The 16,143-nt window shown below is 33.9% G+C and overlaps 1 protein-coding gene across 3 annotated transcripts in view; it reads left to right on the top strand.

Moving 5' to 3' along the window:
* The first annotated feature begins 1,048 nt into the window (after nt 1–1,048).
* The window catches only part of LOC139697490 (zinc finger protein 420-like), a 37,307-nt gene continuing 22,212 nt past the window's right edge, over nt 1,049–16,143 (top strand). Inside the window, exons 1-6 of one of the 3 annotated variants that reach the window (XM_071596217.1) lie at nt 1,049–1,122; nt 1,693–1,851; nt 5,611–5,775; nt 10,665–11,018; nt 12,204–12,362; nt 13,610–13,930. In XM_071596217.1, the coding sequence (XP_071452318.1) occupies nt 1,711–1,851; nt 5,611–5,775; nt 10,665–11,018; nt 12,204–12,362; nt 13,610–13,930 (1,140 nt within the window). In that variant the 5' untranslated portion in view covers nt 1,049–1,122; nt 1,693–1,710. Of the gene's footprint in view, nt 1,123–1,461; nt 1,550–1,637; nt 1,852–5,610; nt 5,776–10,664; nt 11,019–12,203; nt 12,363–13,609; nt 13,931–16,143 lie in introns of those variants that run through there. The other 2 variants (XM_071596215.1, XM_071596216.1) reach the window with 2 other exon arrangements.

Genomic DNA, 16,143 nt, shown 5'->3' with positions numbered 1-16,143 from the left:
CTCTTATTTTCATCCAATCCCTTGCAGGTGTAAACGCAGTATGTTATCCATGTGCAATTCCTACTTGGGAAGTAGGATCATAATCGTAGCATGAAAGAAATTAATTATATGCCCCCCGCCACACGCCCTTGCGGCGGCTTGCGGGGTATTAAGTAGATGTAGTAAGCATTTATCAGGCTTCCCAAAGATAATTCTTCTTAGTGTGTTGACAAATAACTAATAATAAATACGGGTTATTCTTCTTCAGTATTAAGACATTTAGTGACAAAATATGACGGGGAAATTAAGCCCTAATGGATCAACTGGCTGGGGAGAAAATAGGAATGGGTAATACAGATTAAGTCTCATGAAAAATAGGAAAGTTTATTAACTATTTATTTTACTAGGTATGTAGATTATTATATCAACAAAAACTTACGGACAAATCCTTGGATTGACATAACGAATTGATAAAGTTGCCTCCATTGTCGCTTCCTTCAACGATTCCCACTTTCTTCCATTTATTGCATATATTCCCGACCACTACGGTGAAGGGCACTCTTGGGTTGAAAACATGTCAGTTTGTAATTCCCACTCGATGATTGTCATGAGGGCGATGGCAATGCCTTATTCGCTACTCATTGACATATTACGGTCAAGGCACGCTACTATCATGAATGAGTTTAATTATTCGAGAGGAGAATCATATGCGTAAATGAAGATGATGAAACTTATATAGAATGAAATGGGACAGTTTGACGCTATCTTAAATAGTGGTAAAGCGACAATTATTTAAATTCCCTTCTACAAAGTTTAGTCGTAGAACGTGAGGTCGTTAGTAGATGAAAGCACTAACTAGTACACATGGGATTTTGGGAAGGTGTATCCTAAGCATAATAATAATCCAATTCTGAAGGTTGGGAACATTCAGAGGATGGAGAGATAAGATCCGATATGACATTTCATTGCATAATATCCATTCAGTCTCTTACCAATAGATCCTTACATAAGATTTACAATGCTTGAAGTTCCTTTCAAATGAAGCTCGTTAAGCGCTTTTTGAGCGAAATGGAGAATGGGTGGAATGGGAGCCTTCGTGAACAAAGAACGCTTTCAAAATGGCTGTCGTTTTCTGAATGAGAGGTAACAGATTTCTTGTTTTCTATATGCTAATTTTATTTTTTGATTTAATTTAATGCTTGTATTTTGTGTGACCGAGAATATAACTTTTGGGCAGGCAAGATATTTCGCGAACTCATGCCCACAATTTTGTTTTTTCGCAAGTAGTTGGCTAGAGGTTCTTTTGTGGTGGAGTAGACTCTCTCCCTCATCTATTGTCTGCTCCTTACGTTTCGTAATTTGACAACTGTTTTTATAGAAAAGTTTTGCTTCGATTTGATATTGACATGTGCGAAAAACTAACAAGTACAACTTCTCTTAACTTGATTCGTATAATACATAATTTATTTAGATATAATTACTTGAGAATTCGGAGAAATTTGACATGAAGTTATCTTAAGTTACTGTAATTTTCGAAGTAAACTGACAATGTTTTACTCTGGTTAATGAAGTGAGTATCTATGTTAATTTATATTAATTGTGTACTTTATACTGTATTGAGGAATGTCATAAAGTATTATGTTTGTAATATCTTTTAGGATGCCAACTTGAAATAAGATGAACTTAGAAGGCAATGATTCTTTAAATTTGGAGGTTTTAGATCCAAACACGATGACTGTTCTCGAGTCAATGATGCCCACTGAGGGCCAGGCTTCTCAGCAAATGGTCATTTACGTGCAGACCAATCCTCAAGGTGGTGGGCAAGTACTACCGATGACCGACGAGATCCCTCTTCCTGCATTTCCTGGAGTCGTAAGGACATTTTTATCTCCTTTTATTGCCACTATTTTAATCTGGATTTAATGGGAGTAACCGATTCCAAGTGTAATGTGTATACATAATTAAGTCGGATACTGTAAAATGGTATGGAAGTAAATTCCCACTCTCAGAATTAGTCAGAGTCAACTTAGTCTCAGTGTAAAGCCTGAAACAAATGAAAAGATGACCTATTTTGGACAGAAGGAAAGGGGGTAGATCGTATGTCGAACTGTAAAAGGGTGCTGAGAATACATTGTTGAGGTAAAAATTATTGGTTCTAATTAGTGTGTAAACTGGGTGAAGCCTGCCGAGTCTGGGACCATTCCAACAGATTTACCTCTCAATTATGACCAACGAAAGTTTTAAATGCATATATAGTGAAGCGAAACAGAAGGTATTACTGATTTTAAGAATTCTCAATTTATTGTTTGAATTATATTTTGGTTTATTTGCGCTGCTACATAGAGTAGAAAAAACATGTTTACATCTTTCAAGAAGTGGATAAGTATTTTCAATAGGTGTAACCCTTGCAGTAATCCTCACTGCCCATTCTATTTTCACCCAATGTTGACAGGAAAATATACTGCTTAATAAAAACTATTTAGTTCTCGTTAATAAATCCCTCGTTAACCAATTAACCTCTATACAAAGTTTTTGATAGGTGAGAGAAAAAGGTAAAATATCCTTAGAAATTTTAGGATTAAAATTTAATATGTTGTCATCGTATTCTGTGTGTTAATATTTATGAAGGGGTATGTGCATTTTAATATTCCTCAAAATAGCCAAGGTTTTAGTTGGTATATAAAGTCCATTAAAATAATTAAAATGGAAATAAAGTGTAACATAGAAGATTCAAAGACAAGAGGATCATTCATAATGGAGATATTAATGCTCGACAGATATAGAAGCATATTTCTCCTGTAAAAAAGTATATAAAAATTCACATTCTATAATTTTATTAGAGAATATGAGGTTCAGGTGATATCTTTGTATTCCAATTGTGCTGAGATGGAATTCATTGTCGTATAAAGAATGCATAGTAGGCTGGAATGCCGGGGAAGGTATTGCATTTTCAGCAGTAGCCCTTTGGTTTAACAAAGCATTACTACTCATCTTCATGTCTAACAATAAGTATCCCAAGCACCTCTGGTTACAGCAATCCTTTTTTTTCAGTTCAGCATACTACTTACCTCCTGTCATGCTTTCCAAAATATGCTATCTCTCCATTGGTTTTAGGCTTTTTGAAATATACTCTTTAAGTCTTTTATCTTTTTTCCCTTACATTGCGTATTCCACATTCTGGATTACTCCACAATATGGGTTGCATTATTTTTTATTTATGTTTAAATACTAGTCTCTCTCATCTTGATTTGTTGTGTTGATTAATGCAGAACAGAATACATTTTCTAATTTCTAAACTGCATTCTGTATCACTCTATATCAATATTAAAATATACTATTGGATATGTTGACTTTGCCATCTTTTTCAGAAGTGATCAAAATTTTGTGACATTAAATACCTATCATTATAGAATAAAGATGAAGTACAAAACCATGCTGAGAGATGTAATTTATATGTTTCTATAGTTATATTTTTGTGGAGATTTCAGTGTTGGAGGATTATAGGAAATTGAAAATTTTCTTGGATGAAAGAAAACTATTGCCTCTTGAAAATATTGTGCTTCATTTTATAACCCAATGGCTAAACTTTCAACATAATATGAAGGCATCCCATGATCTGCGACAGAAATCCACTCAACTTCGTCAGCCTCCTGAATTTCAATCTTTCCCTCAAACTAAAAGTTGGCACCACAATTCCACTTACCTGGCAGCAGTGCCAAACTCTTCTATTGACAAATTTTGTAGTTTTTTGCCCATCTCCATCTATGTAAGCTCTCGTATAGATATTCCATAACATCTGAACCATAAGAATTTGCAGCTTATCGAGCATAGTTTCTTGCAGTGCAAACATTGTCAAATATTCTATATAAGAAAATATATTATTCTATTCACTCTCTTTATCAACACCCACTGTTCTTCATGAATGCTCATTTCTAATTTATCAATTCCCACTTTTCCACTATGGACAGACACATTGAACATCTTCCTTTACAATAAATAATGCAATTTGTGGTCTATGCTTATTTTCAGTATTCTGGTATGACTACGTATAGTATAACGATTGCTGCCTGGACACATTCGGGTAGTGGGAAATCATTAAGAAGAAGGAAATAAACCATTCCACACTGTTGCATATTTTGCATACCACACTCCCATCATATGCCTCTCCACATGAGAAGTCTTGCTATTCAAACAAATCCTCATCTATACTCCCTTCCCCCTTCCGTTGCCTCTGCAATTTTCTTTTTCATGGTGACTTCTTAGTGAGAGATTAAAATGAACCATCAATTTAACCCCAACCCTTTTTAAAATTTGCCATTGCTGCTTTCCCTTTTGGGTACACATTGAGGCAATAAGCCAAAATCCAAAAGGTTTTACCTGATGATGACACCTAAGTATTTAAAAAAATTTTAAATAATTACAAATAAGTAGTCAGCAGAGACTGCCGTCTTATTTTTTTTACATGCTGTTTTACCATGTAATGCCTAGCATGATTTTGGCACTAGATAAGAATGTCACTACCTATACTTTAATGCATAGTCAATGAAAGTCCAACTCATGAAACAGAATTGGTCAAAAAGGATTTTGAACCATTCAGCCCACATGCTTCAATAAATCCTAAAAATGCAACACCTTGAGCTTTAATAATGTCCTTTTCTGCCAGGTAGATGTTCGCTGCATTAATAATTAATATTTTTTCTTAAAAACTTCAAAGATAGAGGTGGAAAACCATAGATATGGGTGTGAAACTTCTTATCCTCCTCCCCGCTTAATTTTCCTGCAAACACATTCGGCCCATCCCATCATGGCATGAATATTCACTTAACTGCAGACAACTTTGAAATGACCTCTTCCCACATCAAGAACCTCAAATACATTCTTTCAGTTTATTTTCACTGTGTCAAATGAAGTCTTGTTACAGAGGGTTATATGCTATATATGCACATTAATTGCCCATTGGAATATATCTTTTAGCATTGTTCAACCAATGGCTAACATGGCATCATTGAAATACTAGTGAGTGACTTTTTTTTTAGTAATACTGTATTGTTTAAGATTAGTAAATGTTATTATGAGCCCATATGATTGAAACCAAATGTTCTTGTTATGTTGATTGGAAAAGGTATTTCAATGATTCGTGTAAATCTCAACACATCACTGAGCCTACAATCAATTTAATGCAGTATTAATTTGGCTTCTATGTAAAAAGATGAGTATTGGGAGTTTTTATCATTACATAATTGGGGGCTGTAGACAAAATAGGTAGATTGTGAAGTAAAGTCATATGGTTGGTTTAATAGTGAGAGCACATAAAGCACTGTATTTTTGATATTATGTTTGGATGAGAGAACCAAGAGAGAGCATGGAAGAGGTTATGACACTGGTTAACACTTAGCTGTTATTTTTAGAGGACTGGAGTCAAGGGATACTTGTAGGTGGCAGACTGGAAATGCTTTGGTCAGTAAAGTTTGGATTTTGGGTTCTCTAAGATCATGATGATGTTTCTTAGAATCTAGACCACATTTCCTATATAATAATTAATCAATTTTTGGATCACTTCCTATAATGTAAATGAGGTATAGAATTTAAAAATCTCCTGTTAACAAAGCCATCAATCTCTTCATTTTGCAGGAGTCATTGGAGCCCTTTGGTGCTTCTGGAGAACAGATAGTTGCTTTGGTGGATGAATTAGGACAAGCCATTGAAGGTCAAGCAGTACCTGTAACTCTCTCTGATGTTGGCAAGATTAACTTTGTGGACAATGGAGGTGAAATGTTCCAAGCTGAAGATGGACAGGTATGTTGCTAAAATAAGTGCCGGTTTTCTCTAGAGTTAAGTAACCATCTCATGGAAGCTGGTGGTCTGAAATGACTTCAATTACACTTAAATATTTTAATCATAGTAAATGTATACGTTGCACAGTATTTGGCATCTTTTCATTTAGGCCCTGCTTTTAAGCTCACTAGGTAGGGTGGTATAAAATACTTAATACAAATAAAAGGATTGATTTCTGTTCTATATTTTATCAAGGTTATTAAATATGGGAAACATTCAAAGAAATAATTCTTGAAGGGCAAATGAAGTATGTTCCCATAAAAAATTTGGAGCAGAACACAGATCCGGAGTACTACAACAAAACCATAAAAAAAACTAAAGATAGCGGTAAGAAAGGCACACAGATTAAAGAATGAAAGTACAGAAATGTCACACCATTACAGGACCTTGGTCCGGAACCTAAATAGGGAAAAGAAGGAGGCAAAGGAAAAATTTCTTATCAATGCAATTTCGAAAGACAACGCAACGAAATTTTATAGATACATGAGAACAAGGAAAGATAACAGGGAACGCGTGACTATATTAAAAAGCAAGGAAAATGGTATTGTAACAGACACTGTAGAAATAGCAAATGTTTTCAACTCCTGCTTTACGGATGTTTTTCGGGGAATAGAAAACCAAAAGGAAAATAAAGCTTGCCTAAATTGCTCAGAAACGACAGAGAACTTCATCAGCATAACAGCACCAAATAGCTTACTGCCCTCGACAAACGGTATTATCTTGGAGGACTCATATTTTGTGAAAAAAATAAGGAGGATGAGGAAAAATAAGTCAGTGGGACCGGATAATATCTCAATTGACATTCTAAAACTGGGTGATACCGCAATAGCTATGTACCTGAGTCATCTATTTAAAGTAACTTTAAATAATGATGCCTTGCCCAATGATTGGAAAAAAGCAAATATTACACCAATTTTCAAGAAAGGGGATAAAACAATAGCCAACAATTATAGACCGGTAAGCATAACCTCAGTTGTTTGCAAAATAATGGAAAAAAGAATCGCTGACTACATTCGGGAATGGTGGGCAAGAGATAGATGGCTATTCAAACACCAACATTGGTTTAGAACGGGATACTCGTGTGAAACGCAGCTTTTGGGATTAAGTCAATACATCGGCGATGCAATAGATGAAGGAAAGGAAGTGGATGCAGTCATTGTTGATTTTTCGGCAGCTTTTGACCGAGTGCCTCACGATAAATTATTGCTAAAGTTGGATTCGTTACCATTGGACTTGAGGGTAAAACAATGGATAAAAAATTTTCTCAGAGGCAGAACTCAAAAAGTAAAATTAGGGGATACATTTTCAAATGAGGCGAGCGTACTAGCAGGAGTTCCACAGGGTAGTGTTCTAGGGCCATTACTCTTCCTAATTTACGTACACGATCTACCAAACAATTTACATTCCCAAATAAGACTCTTTGCTGATGACTGCATTATATACAGACGGATAGAACATGTAAATGACCACGTAATATTACAAAATGACATCGATCGCCTTGGTGACTGGGTTACAAATAATAATATGGGCATTAATATAAGTAAAAGTAAGCATATTAAATTTTCAAATAAAAAGAATGCAGAAAAGGAAATTTACACTCTCTTCGGAGAAAGAATCCCATGTACTAGTCAATGCAAATATTTAGGCATTTATTTAACTAGGGATCTTGGGTGGGGGGTCCAAGTAGATAATTTGACACGGAAGGCATTTAAAGTATTGCATTGGGCGATGAGAAATTTAAAAGGAAGTGGCGTAGCCACAAAAGAAAAAGCATATAAGGCACTGGTTATCCCTATCCTAGAATACTCCTCCATAGTATGGGATCCATATGAGGTGGGACATATTAAAAAGATAGAAAAAGTTCAAAGAAAGGCAGCAAGATATGTACTCGGAAGGTACAAAAGAACAGATAGTGTCACGGATATGTTAGATGTACTGAAATGGGAGAGTTTGAAAAATAGAAGAAAAAGGAGTAGGTTAGGCGCGATGTATAGAGTTGTTAAAAAGGACGAAGCGTGGGAAGATTTATGGCAAGGGATAGAAAAGCCTAACTTTAAGGGAAAAAACGACCATAGCCTCAAAATAAAAATAAGGACTCAAAAAACAAAAAACAAAAAATACTCTTTTTTAAATAGAACCATAATTGATGGGAATCAGCTGCCTGGAGGTTTGTTTGAGCCCTTTCCATCCAATTTTAGAAGTTTTAAGTTGAAATGTAAAGCAGCCACTGGGTAATAAACTTCATTGTAGTCATGAAAATATTGTTTGTATGTGATGTGGACGGCATATTGTATGTGATGTGGAAGTTTGTTTGTATGTGATGTGGAAATGTCATTATGTAAAAATATTTTATCTCTTCTGTTTTTATGTGTTCGTATGTAATTTTTGTTGTAGAGTTATCTTTGACCTAACCTGACCGTTGCCACCAGGAAATTTGCCTAATTGCAACGTAATTGTGTAAAATAAAATAAATTATACACACATCTTATTTGAACTGAATGATTAACTTTAATTTATCAATGTAATTAATGCTCACAAATTGGTCAGAATAATTCATTAAGATCGTTCTACTTAAATCATCTTTTGGAAATTTAACTTTGTGAAAAGTATTTTTTTAGTATTTGTGAAAAGTAAATTTTTTTAGTATTTATTCAGAGCTGGCATCTCTCTGGTAAATTTGGAAAAGTTAGGAATTTTCACTGAGGTATCGAATACCTGGAAAAGTCAGGGATTTTAGGAAAGATTGCTGAAAAAAAGTTTCTGTGTACTTTGACTTAATACTCTTCCACAGAATATGGTTAAAAATTTGTCTGGTGTTTTGCTATTGAAGACTGATAACAAAAAAGGCATGTTTGATGTAATCTTTGTATAATCAGGAATTGGCAAATTAAATTTCTGTGTAGTAGTATAATACCATTGTCAAAAAAAAGTTTGGATATTAGAGTTTGTAATATTTTGTCATTGCTTTTGCTTATAACCTTTTTTCCGTCCATTTCCTTCGTTAAAATCATTCTTCTGTGTAATCATTGGTTGAATGTGGACAGTTTTCATATTTTTAAGGTCAAAAAACACTATGAGATGCTGTTCCTCCATTATTGTAGTTTAATTATTACTTTTTACATACATTAATTGCACATATGTTCAAAATTTAATTTATATTATTTATATGCATTTTATGTACCTAATTCTATGGTGTATGTTATTTTTTAAAACATAATATTAGATTTAAAGAATTTAAATTTTCAATTTAATTTTCTCACTTTCAAAGCAAATTCACTATATTTACATCTCTGCTCTCTCGGAAATTTGAATTTGCAATTGTACTTATTTCAAAGTTAATACTGCTGATCTGTTAGGTGCACTCCCCAGCACATATAATGTCACTTAACTTCAGAAATCTCTCTGAGGATCTAACATGACATTAGGTTTTAGTCACAATGTGATATAAATTTTCCCATCAACAACAATCCATGTTGGTCCAACCTAATTTGGGCCTTCTCTATCTGTTACACATTATCATACAAGGCAATATTTTGAAATACATATGTTAAATTTGCCACGTTGCATTTTTGTACAACCTACAACTGGATGTTGTGAGCCAATTTGATGAAAAGAAGTTAAAGTTATTCATTTTTGTTGAAAGAATTCAGTCAAGATTAGTAATTGATGTAGTTTGAATCATTTTCCTCTTTATCTTAATAGCATGCTGGTAATTTTGCTATGGAAGCGCGAAGTAAATTTAATTTGTAGAGAAATTTGTGAAACAATATTCATGAAGTGTGGGCATTAATTTAAAATATTCATCATGCTTTGTGCTGGAAATATAAAATGGTATCATTTGGGTATTGTATGGAACAAAAGTTGAAGCCTATCTTTGATAACATTTTACAGGACATTTGAATGTCAGTAACAGGACCTGGAAAATTGTTAGACTTCATATATTCCTGTGTTAAATACTACTGAGAACTTGATCATTAATGATGTGTATGACCTTTTGACATTTTATCTCTATAAATGTAACATTTTCAACATGGTATTTTTCCAATTTCAAATTATTTCTCATTCAAAATTCCTTATACAGAAGCAATCACAGAGTAATCTCATGATCCTTTTACTCCATGTATGTTGGTAAATTCACAAATTTTCTTTTTTCCATTCTCTTTCCTCACCTCATGGTTGAAAAATGCTTCTAAGCCTCAATAGCATGTGAACCCTGTTATTTCAGTTTCTCATTGTGTGTCCTTTAATTAATGGTGATACTATGAGTTAGTTATTTACTAATTTTGGCAGTTTAAGTGTGTTTCTGTACCAGGAATGGCCAAATAATTTTGACTGGTCTCTACCTTTACCTTAAAATAATTTATTTTGTATCCCCCATAAAGTGGTAATGAGTTAATAGATTTAATTGCGAATAATGAAAATATAAAAATGGATAGACTAGTTTAAGTACATAATCAAAGAAAGGCAATCATGACTTCATCAATCACAATTATTTCAACAGCTCTAGTGGGTTGGGATTTTATTGTGATGAGTAGAATTTTCATCTGAAATTCATTCAGTTCCCTTTGTTATTTATTTGCCTTTCTTAATGTAATCCTAAGATCTAAAAGTTTTCCTGAGTGTTTCTGTACTAAAGGTTTTTATGCTGAAAAAATACATCAGTTGGGCTTTATGACCTCTAATTCCCTTTATCTGTGAATTGGTGCAGGAAAAATCAATTATTTAGGAGCCACCCACTGTGAGCATAAATCCCTTTATGTGGAAGTACTTTTTACTTGTACATATTTTTATGTTTGACAATAACAGTCCGTTATAAAAATGGATGTTCTTATTTTCCTTCGTTTGTGTAGGTGTTGTATCTCACATACACAGTTGACAACAGTGCAATGGAAAATACTCTTCCTACTGAAGATCAAACCCCTAGTGAGGTTGATATGATGACAGGGCTGAATATTCCATCTTCTCAAATACAACAGCAAATTGTTCTGCACATGGGAGGTGGGGAAGGCAACTACATGGTGACCAATGAGAATAATAACGATCTGTCCCTAGTGGCAAACCACACTTCAACAATGGTAGACATTCCTGAAGTGAAGAAACCCACTTCTGGAAAGTCTAAAAAGCCTAGTGTAGCAAATTCAAGTAATCAAAGGAAGACAGCCAGAATAGTAGGTCCAGAGGTATTCATTGAAGATAAGCTACAGGTAAGTTGATAGTGACTGGTCCCTGGAATTTAATTAGTGAAACATCATTTCAATCCCACTTAGGCAATGCCAAGTAATATCTTGTCAAAGTGGCAATCATTCTCTGGTTAAAGACTATTATTTTTTGTGCTCCTTGACACCTATTATTTCCCAGTAAACACTTTTCCCTTTTGTGCTTTCCAGCTGTACTCTTACCAATGGGATTTAAAGTTAACACAATTTCCCCCTTAAATTTAATTGCTAATTTTGTTTGTTTGTGCTCCTTTTCATCACATTTACAATATGCTTGAAAGAGTTGAATTACATGTTGCAACCATTTATCATGAGTTATAGAAACAAGTCTAAGAGAGTGTGTTTTATTATCAAAAACTTAAATTAACATTTTGATTGGAATTAATATGAAATACAATACCTTCAAGGAAAAAGCTCAAGCTATGATAATCAAAGGGAAGATTAATGTGATTGCATATTGCAGTTTTGCTAAAATGTCAGCAATATTTGTGATGCTTTGACAGCTCTAGCTTTGTAAGTAGGCCAGTTCATTAAAGTATTTTAACGGAATCATGAGGAGAGGCCTAAAAAAACAGGCTTAAGAATCGGCTTTCGTTCCTGAGATAGACTACCCTTCTTTTGTGGGGTAGATTTGTGAATAACAGATTGCTTTTCAACTGTAGTAGAATAGGATATAGTTTGTAGTAACTTTTTTCAGAACATTTCTCTTGGGACTTGTGGCTGACATTTTGTCATCTGAGAGAGTATTAAAAATTAGTTTGTCCTGAAAAGAATTTAAACTCAGGTTACCATTTATTGAACCATAAACCCTGGAATATAATGTACAACTCTGCTTTTGTGATCTTATTTAGCTAATTACATGGGTAACCACTTTTCAGTACGTGATAATTAAGCGCAGGAAGAAGAATTTGCAAACCCCTTGCAGTATTCGATGTTTTCATTTCATCAGTGGATATTCTAAAAAATGTAATAGTCGTTAGTTGCAGGAAAGATTGCAATTTGCATAGCCCTTTGGAGAGATATAGTTTGTTTTGAGAGTGTTTTGTAACCATCCAAAATTTATTGAACATTATTTATGTACATTTCAGAAAAAATGGCCTTTACCAAGGTTATAATTTCAATTTGTCAATTGGCAGCTTTTGTTATGTTCTCAATAATAATAATTTTCTTTAGGCATTAGAAGTAATGGTTCCTCGATTAGAACTTCCGAAAAGGAAAAAGACTATAGTAAAACCATTAAAGGAAGAAGCAAAGAAGGAAGTTGAAGAATCATATAACAAGCATGACGAGACTGGAAAAGCTGATCTCAAAAGTGATGAGGGTGTCAGTAAAGTAAGTACCTTTGTTAAGTGTTTCAATTTTTCTGGCATGCATTTTTCATGTGGAGCATTTTCTGCACTTCAATCTTGTTTGGTTTCTCTGTCAAAATATGAAGCTGTTTAAGTTTTAGCTGTATTATTAAATTAGTTTTACATTATGAGATCCAAAATTTATCCTGACCATTCCCCAAGAAACATTAGAGGGCACAGATTAACATGATTTATTAATAAATTAAAATCCATTTCTTAGATCAAATTCATAATTTGATGGATGAGGACCCCCTTGTTAATATTTCTTTTCCTAAATATTATCGGGTACCCTACCTATTAATTGCATATTTTTGATTGAGAATTGAAGAATTGTGTGTATTTGTTAGAAAATGAAACAATCTTTTTATAATATTAATTTCACTGGAAAAAATAAATCAAAAAAAGTTTTGCATTATTTTGTTTTGACAAGTGTTTCGCAGCATTTCATTTACTTAATTTCCTGGCTCGTAAGACAGTTTTTTACTCCAAAATATGCCCTAAAATCAGCCTGTATCTTATGTACTGGGGAAATACAGTATAACTCCGACCCATATGTGCAAGCCGATTTCCTGGAAATATACTGAACTTTGGAAAAGAAAAAGTTTCTTATGAATTAAACGCAAGCTTATTCATATTGCCTATAAACTTAAAGTAATTGGTTAGCTTGATAATTTAAAGCAATGATGAGTTAATTTAATTGATTTCTTTAAAAGGGCCATTATAAGCAATGAAATTAGTTATCCTTAAGTCACAACTTTCATCCTCTCCTTTCAGTCTCCACCTCTTGCCGGTCCTGCTTTAAGGGGCTACCAATTCTGCCTTAACCAATCCCCCTGAGAGACAAGCTTCAATAGTGCTATCCCACAAGTCTGTAGGGCTTTTATATAAACCTCACCTCTGCAGTTAGAGGAGATTTAAATTAAATCGTTTGTTTTCAGTATAGACTAATACAAACATTTACATCTAATTATTGCTTCTAAATATGATCTTGAAATTTTCAATAGCTGTACAACACAAAACTCGGTTAAATTATATTATGCAATTTCAACTATCTCTCTATGTAAATATTTGAAAGTGTATATTTGTTTATGATTTATATGCATGTAATTAATTCACAGTTGTGAATAGCACTACTGATCTATTTGATTTAGTGTACTGTTAAAGAAAAGGTATTGGTGTATCCTTTCAAGTCTCTTACACTGTTGTTTTCTACTTTCCAAAAAACATCAGGGAGATGAACAAGAGAAGGATATGAAGGAAGATGGCCTCTACATGTGTGACCTTTGTGGAAACGCGTATTCTCGTGCTGCTCAGTATTATGGACATCTGCATTCCCACAGTGGAGAAAGAGATTGGAAGTGCCAGCGGTGTGACAAGGTGTTCAAGTCTCATTCGCAGCTTCATCGGCATGAGGCTCGTTCTCATCTCAACATGAGGCCTTACCCATGCTCCATTTGTGGAAGTCGGTTTGATCGAGTGTCACAACTTCACTACCACGAAAGACGAATACATGCTGGGGAAAAGCCTCACATGTGTCTTATTTGCTCAAAGGTAAGAGCAATTGTTCTTGATAACTCTTATAAACAGTTTGTACATTTACACTTAAGTTTTTGCTAATGAAAAATTCAAGTGCAGAGCCTTTCTGAAAGAATATAATAAAAATCCCTGAGCTGAAATTTCCTTGCAGTGGAAGATATTATGGTGCTAACACATTAAAAAATGTCCTGGTTAAGCTAGTAACTTCTGGCTTGGGTTAGCATCAGTAGTAACCCATTAGAGATACTCGGAACTTGGGCCGTAGGCCTCAGTGTGTGATTAGGTCCTGATTGATTAATCAAAGGATTTGTACAAATTAGTATGCATGCACCTAGTTTTAATTAGTCGAGGCATATCACACTCAATAATATGTTCTAAACCCTTTCAGTGAATACAGTAAAGTCTCGATTATCCATGTGCAGATTATCCCCTTAATGGATTATCCATTTTATTTTATTTATTTATTTGCCTGAGGATCTGGGTACATTCATGTTCCACGATATACGGCACGTCAAAGATCTTGTCATTAAATACAATACATTGTTACATATTCAGAAACTCATCAATAGTGTAGAATAAGTGTAGCATGAAAAAGTCCCTCACTTTGAATTTAAAGGTGGACATTTTTTCTATGCTCTTGATAACCAGAAGAAGGTTATTATGCAATAAGAGTCCCATGTTATGGGGGGAAAAAGTGGACTTGCAAGTTCTGATGAAGTTCACATGTAGATGACTGCAGGTCCTGGTATGATTGTGAATGCTATTGTTAGTGGTATATAATGAGATATGGCGTTTAGCATAAACAATAGCACTTAGCATATACACACAGGGAAGAGGGAGAATACCAAGTTTTTTGAAAAGGGGGCGACATGGAGCTCTGAGAGGTGCATTGCACTTTAGTCTTAGTATCCTCTTTTGGATTTTAAATACAACATGAGCGCAGGGTAATGGGCCCCAAAAAAGAATACTAAAAATTACATGGACATAAAACTCACCATAATAGATTGACATAGGTATTTGAAATATTGACATATTTTTCATTAATGAGGATAAATATATAGTTGTACTCTGCAAAAGATAGGTTATTAACTATTTACATTGCATTATTTTAATTGGTATCATAAGTATGTCAAATATGAATCTGCATCAATGATCCTTAGTCAATGTTCAGTAAATCATTCTGATAAATATACTTTCGAGTGAAAGAGGAAAGTTTCCATATATATTCATTTATTTTATGACATTTTCTGTGTTTTGGTTACTGGTTTTTTCTATTATCCATACTTCCTGGTGCATCCATTAGCACAGATAATCAAGAGTTTACTCTATTTATAAAATTTAGTCATAGCCAAAGTCCAGCTGCAGATTTATCCAGTGGAATGATTTCCAAGAACTGATGATGAAAAAGATAAATGTGCTGCTGAAGCATAAACTACATATATTAATGGACTTATTGCAAACTGCCTTAGTTAAAATAGGACCGGTGACATTATTTTTGAGGGATTCACTTTTATAATCTGTTTGCTAAATACTTGGATGCTAAAAGTAGTTGAATAAAAGAATTGAGTTATTCATTTTCATGGTGGGTTCGTGGACATGAGGTTTGTAGTGGAACAGATATTTGGGGTGTTCCAAGAAGAGATTTTATCTCAAGTAATAAAACACAAATTGAATGTTAAAGGATTAACAGATTATCAGTAAGTCGAATCAACCAATTAAACCGTTTAGAGCAAAGGATTCCTTAGCTAATAACTGGCTTAGTGTAAAAAGACTAGATTCAGAGAATAATGGCTGTTGATGGAGTAAATAACTGGTATATTTTTAATGGCTCAATTCTATACTTACTCTTATTTTTCTCCAAAACTTCAATTATTTGTTCAACAAAAAATACAGAAATGTTGTCAACAATGGATATCAACCTGTAATTCATCTTAATTGTTCAATTTGAAGTGTGGCATCATTTGCACCATCTGTGTACCTTCCTATCATGTACCATCGGATCACTGTGTACCTGTTACACATAAATGCTTCGGCTTCTAAGATTTTCATAGGCATAGGAACAATAAATGATAACTTCTGAAGTAAAATGACAGCATTAATTACTGGGCTCAAGGTCGAGAGATATATGAAAAGAATCTAGAATCATTTAAGGATCTCAGCTGAAATTTTGAGTGTAGTTTCAGTAGATGTTTATGTATGTACAAGGGTAAACACTTAATTAGATGGTA

This window comes from Hetaerina americana, unplaced genomic scaffold, assembly GCF_022747635.1.
Source record: "Hetaerina americana unplaced genomic scaffold, ioHetAmer1.1.p SCAF_78, whole genome shotgun sequence".
In the NCBI taxonomy this organism is placed as follows: domain Eukaryota; kingdom Metazoa; phylum Arthropoda; class Insecta; order Odonata; family Calopterygidae; genus Hetaerina; species Hetaerina americana.
This window is presented reverse-complemented; position numbering and strand designations above follow the sequence as displayed.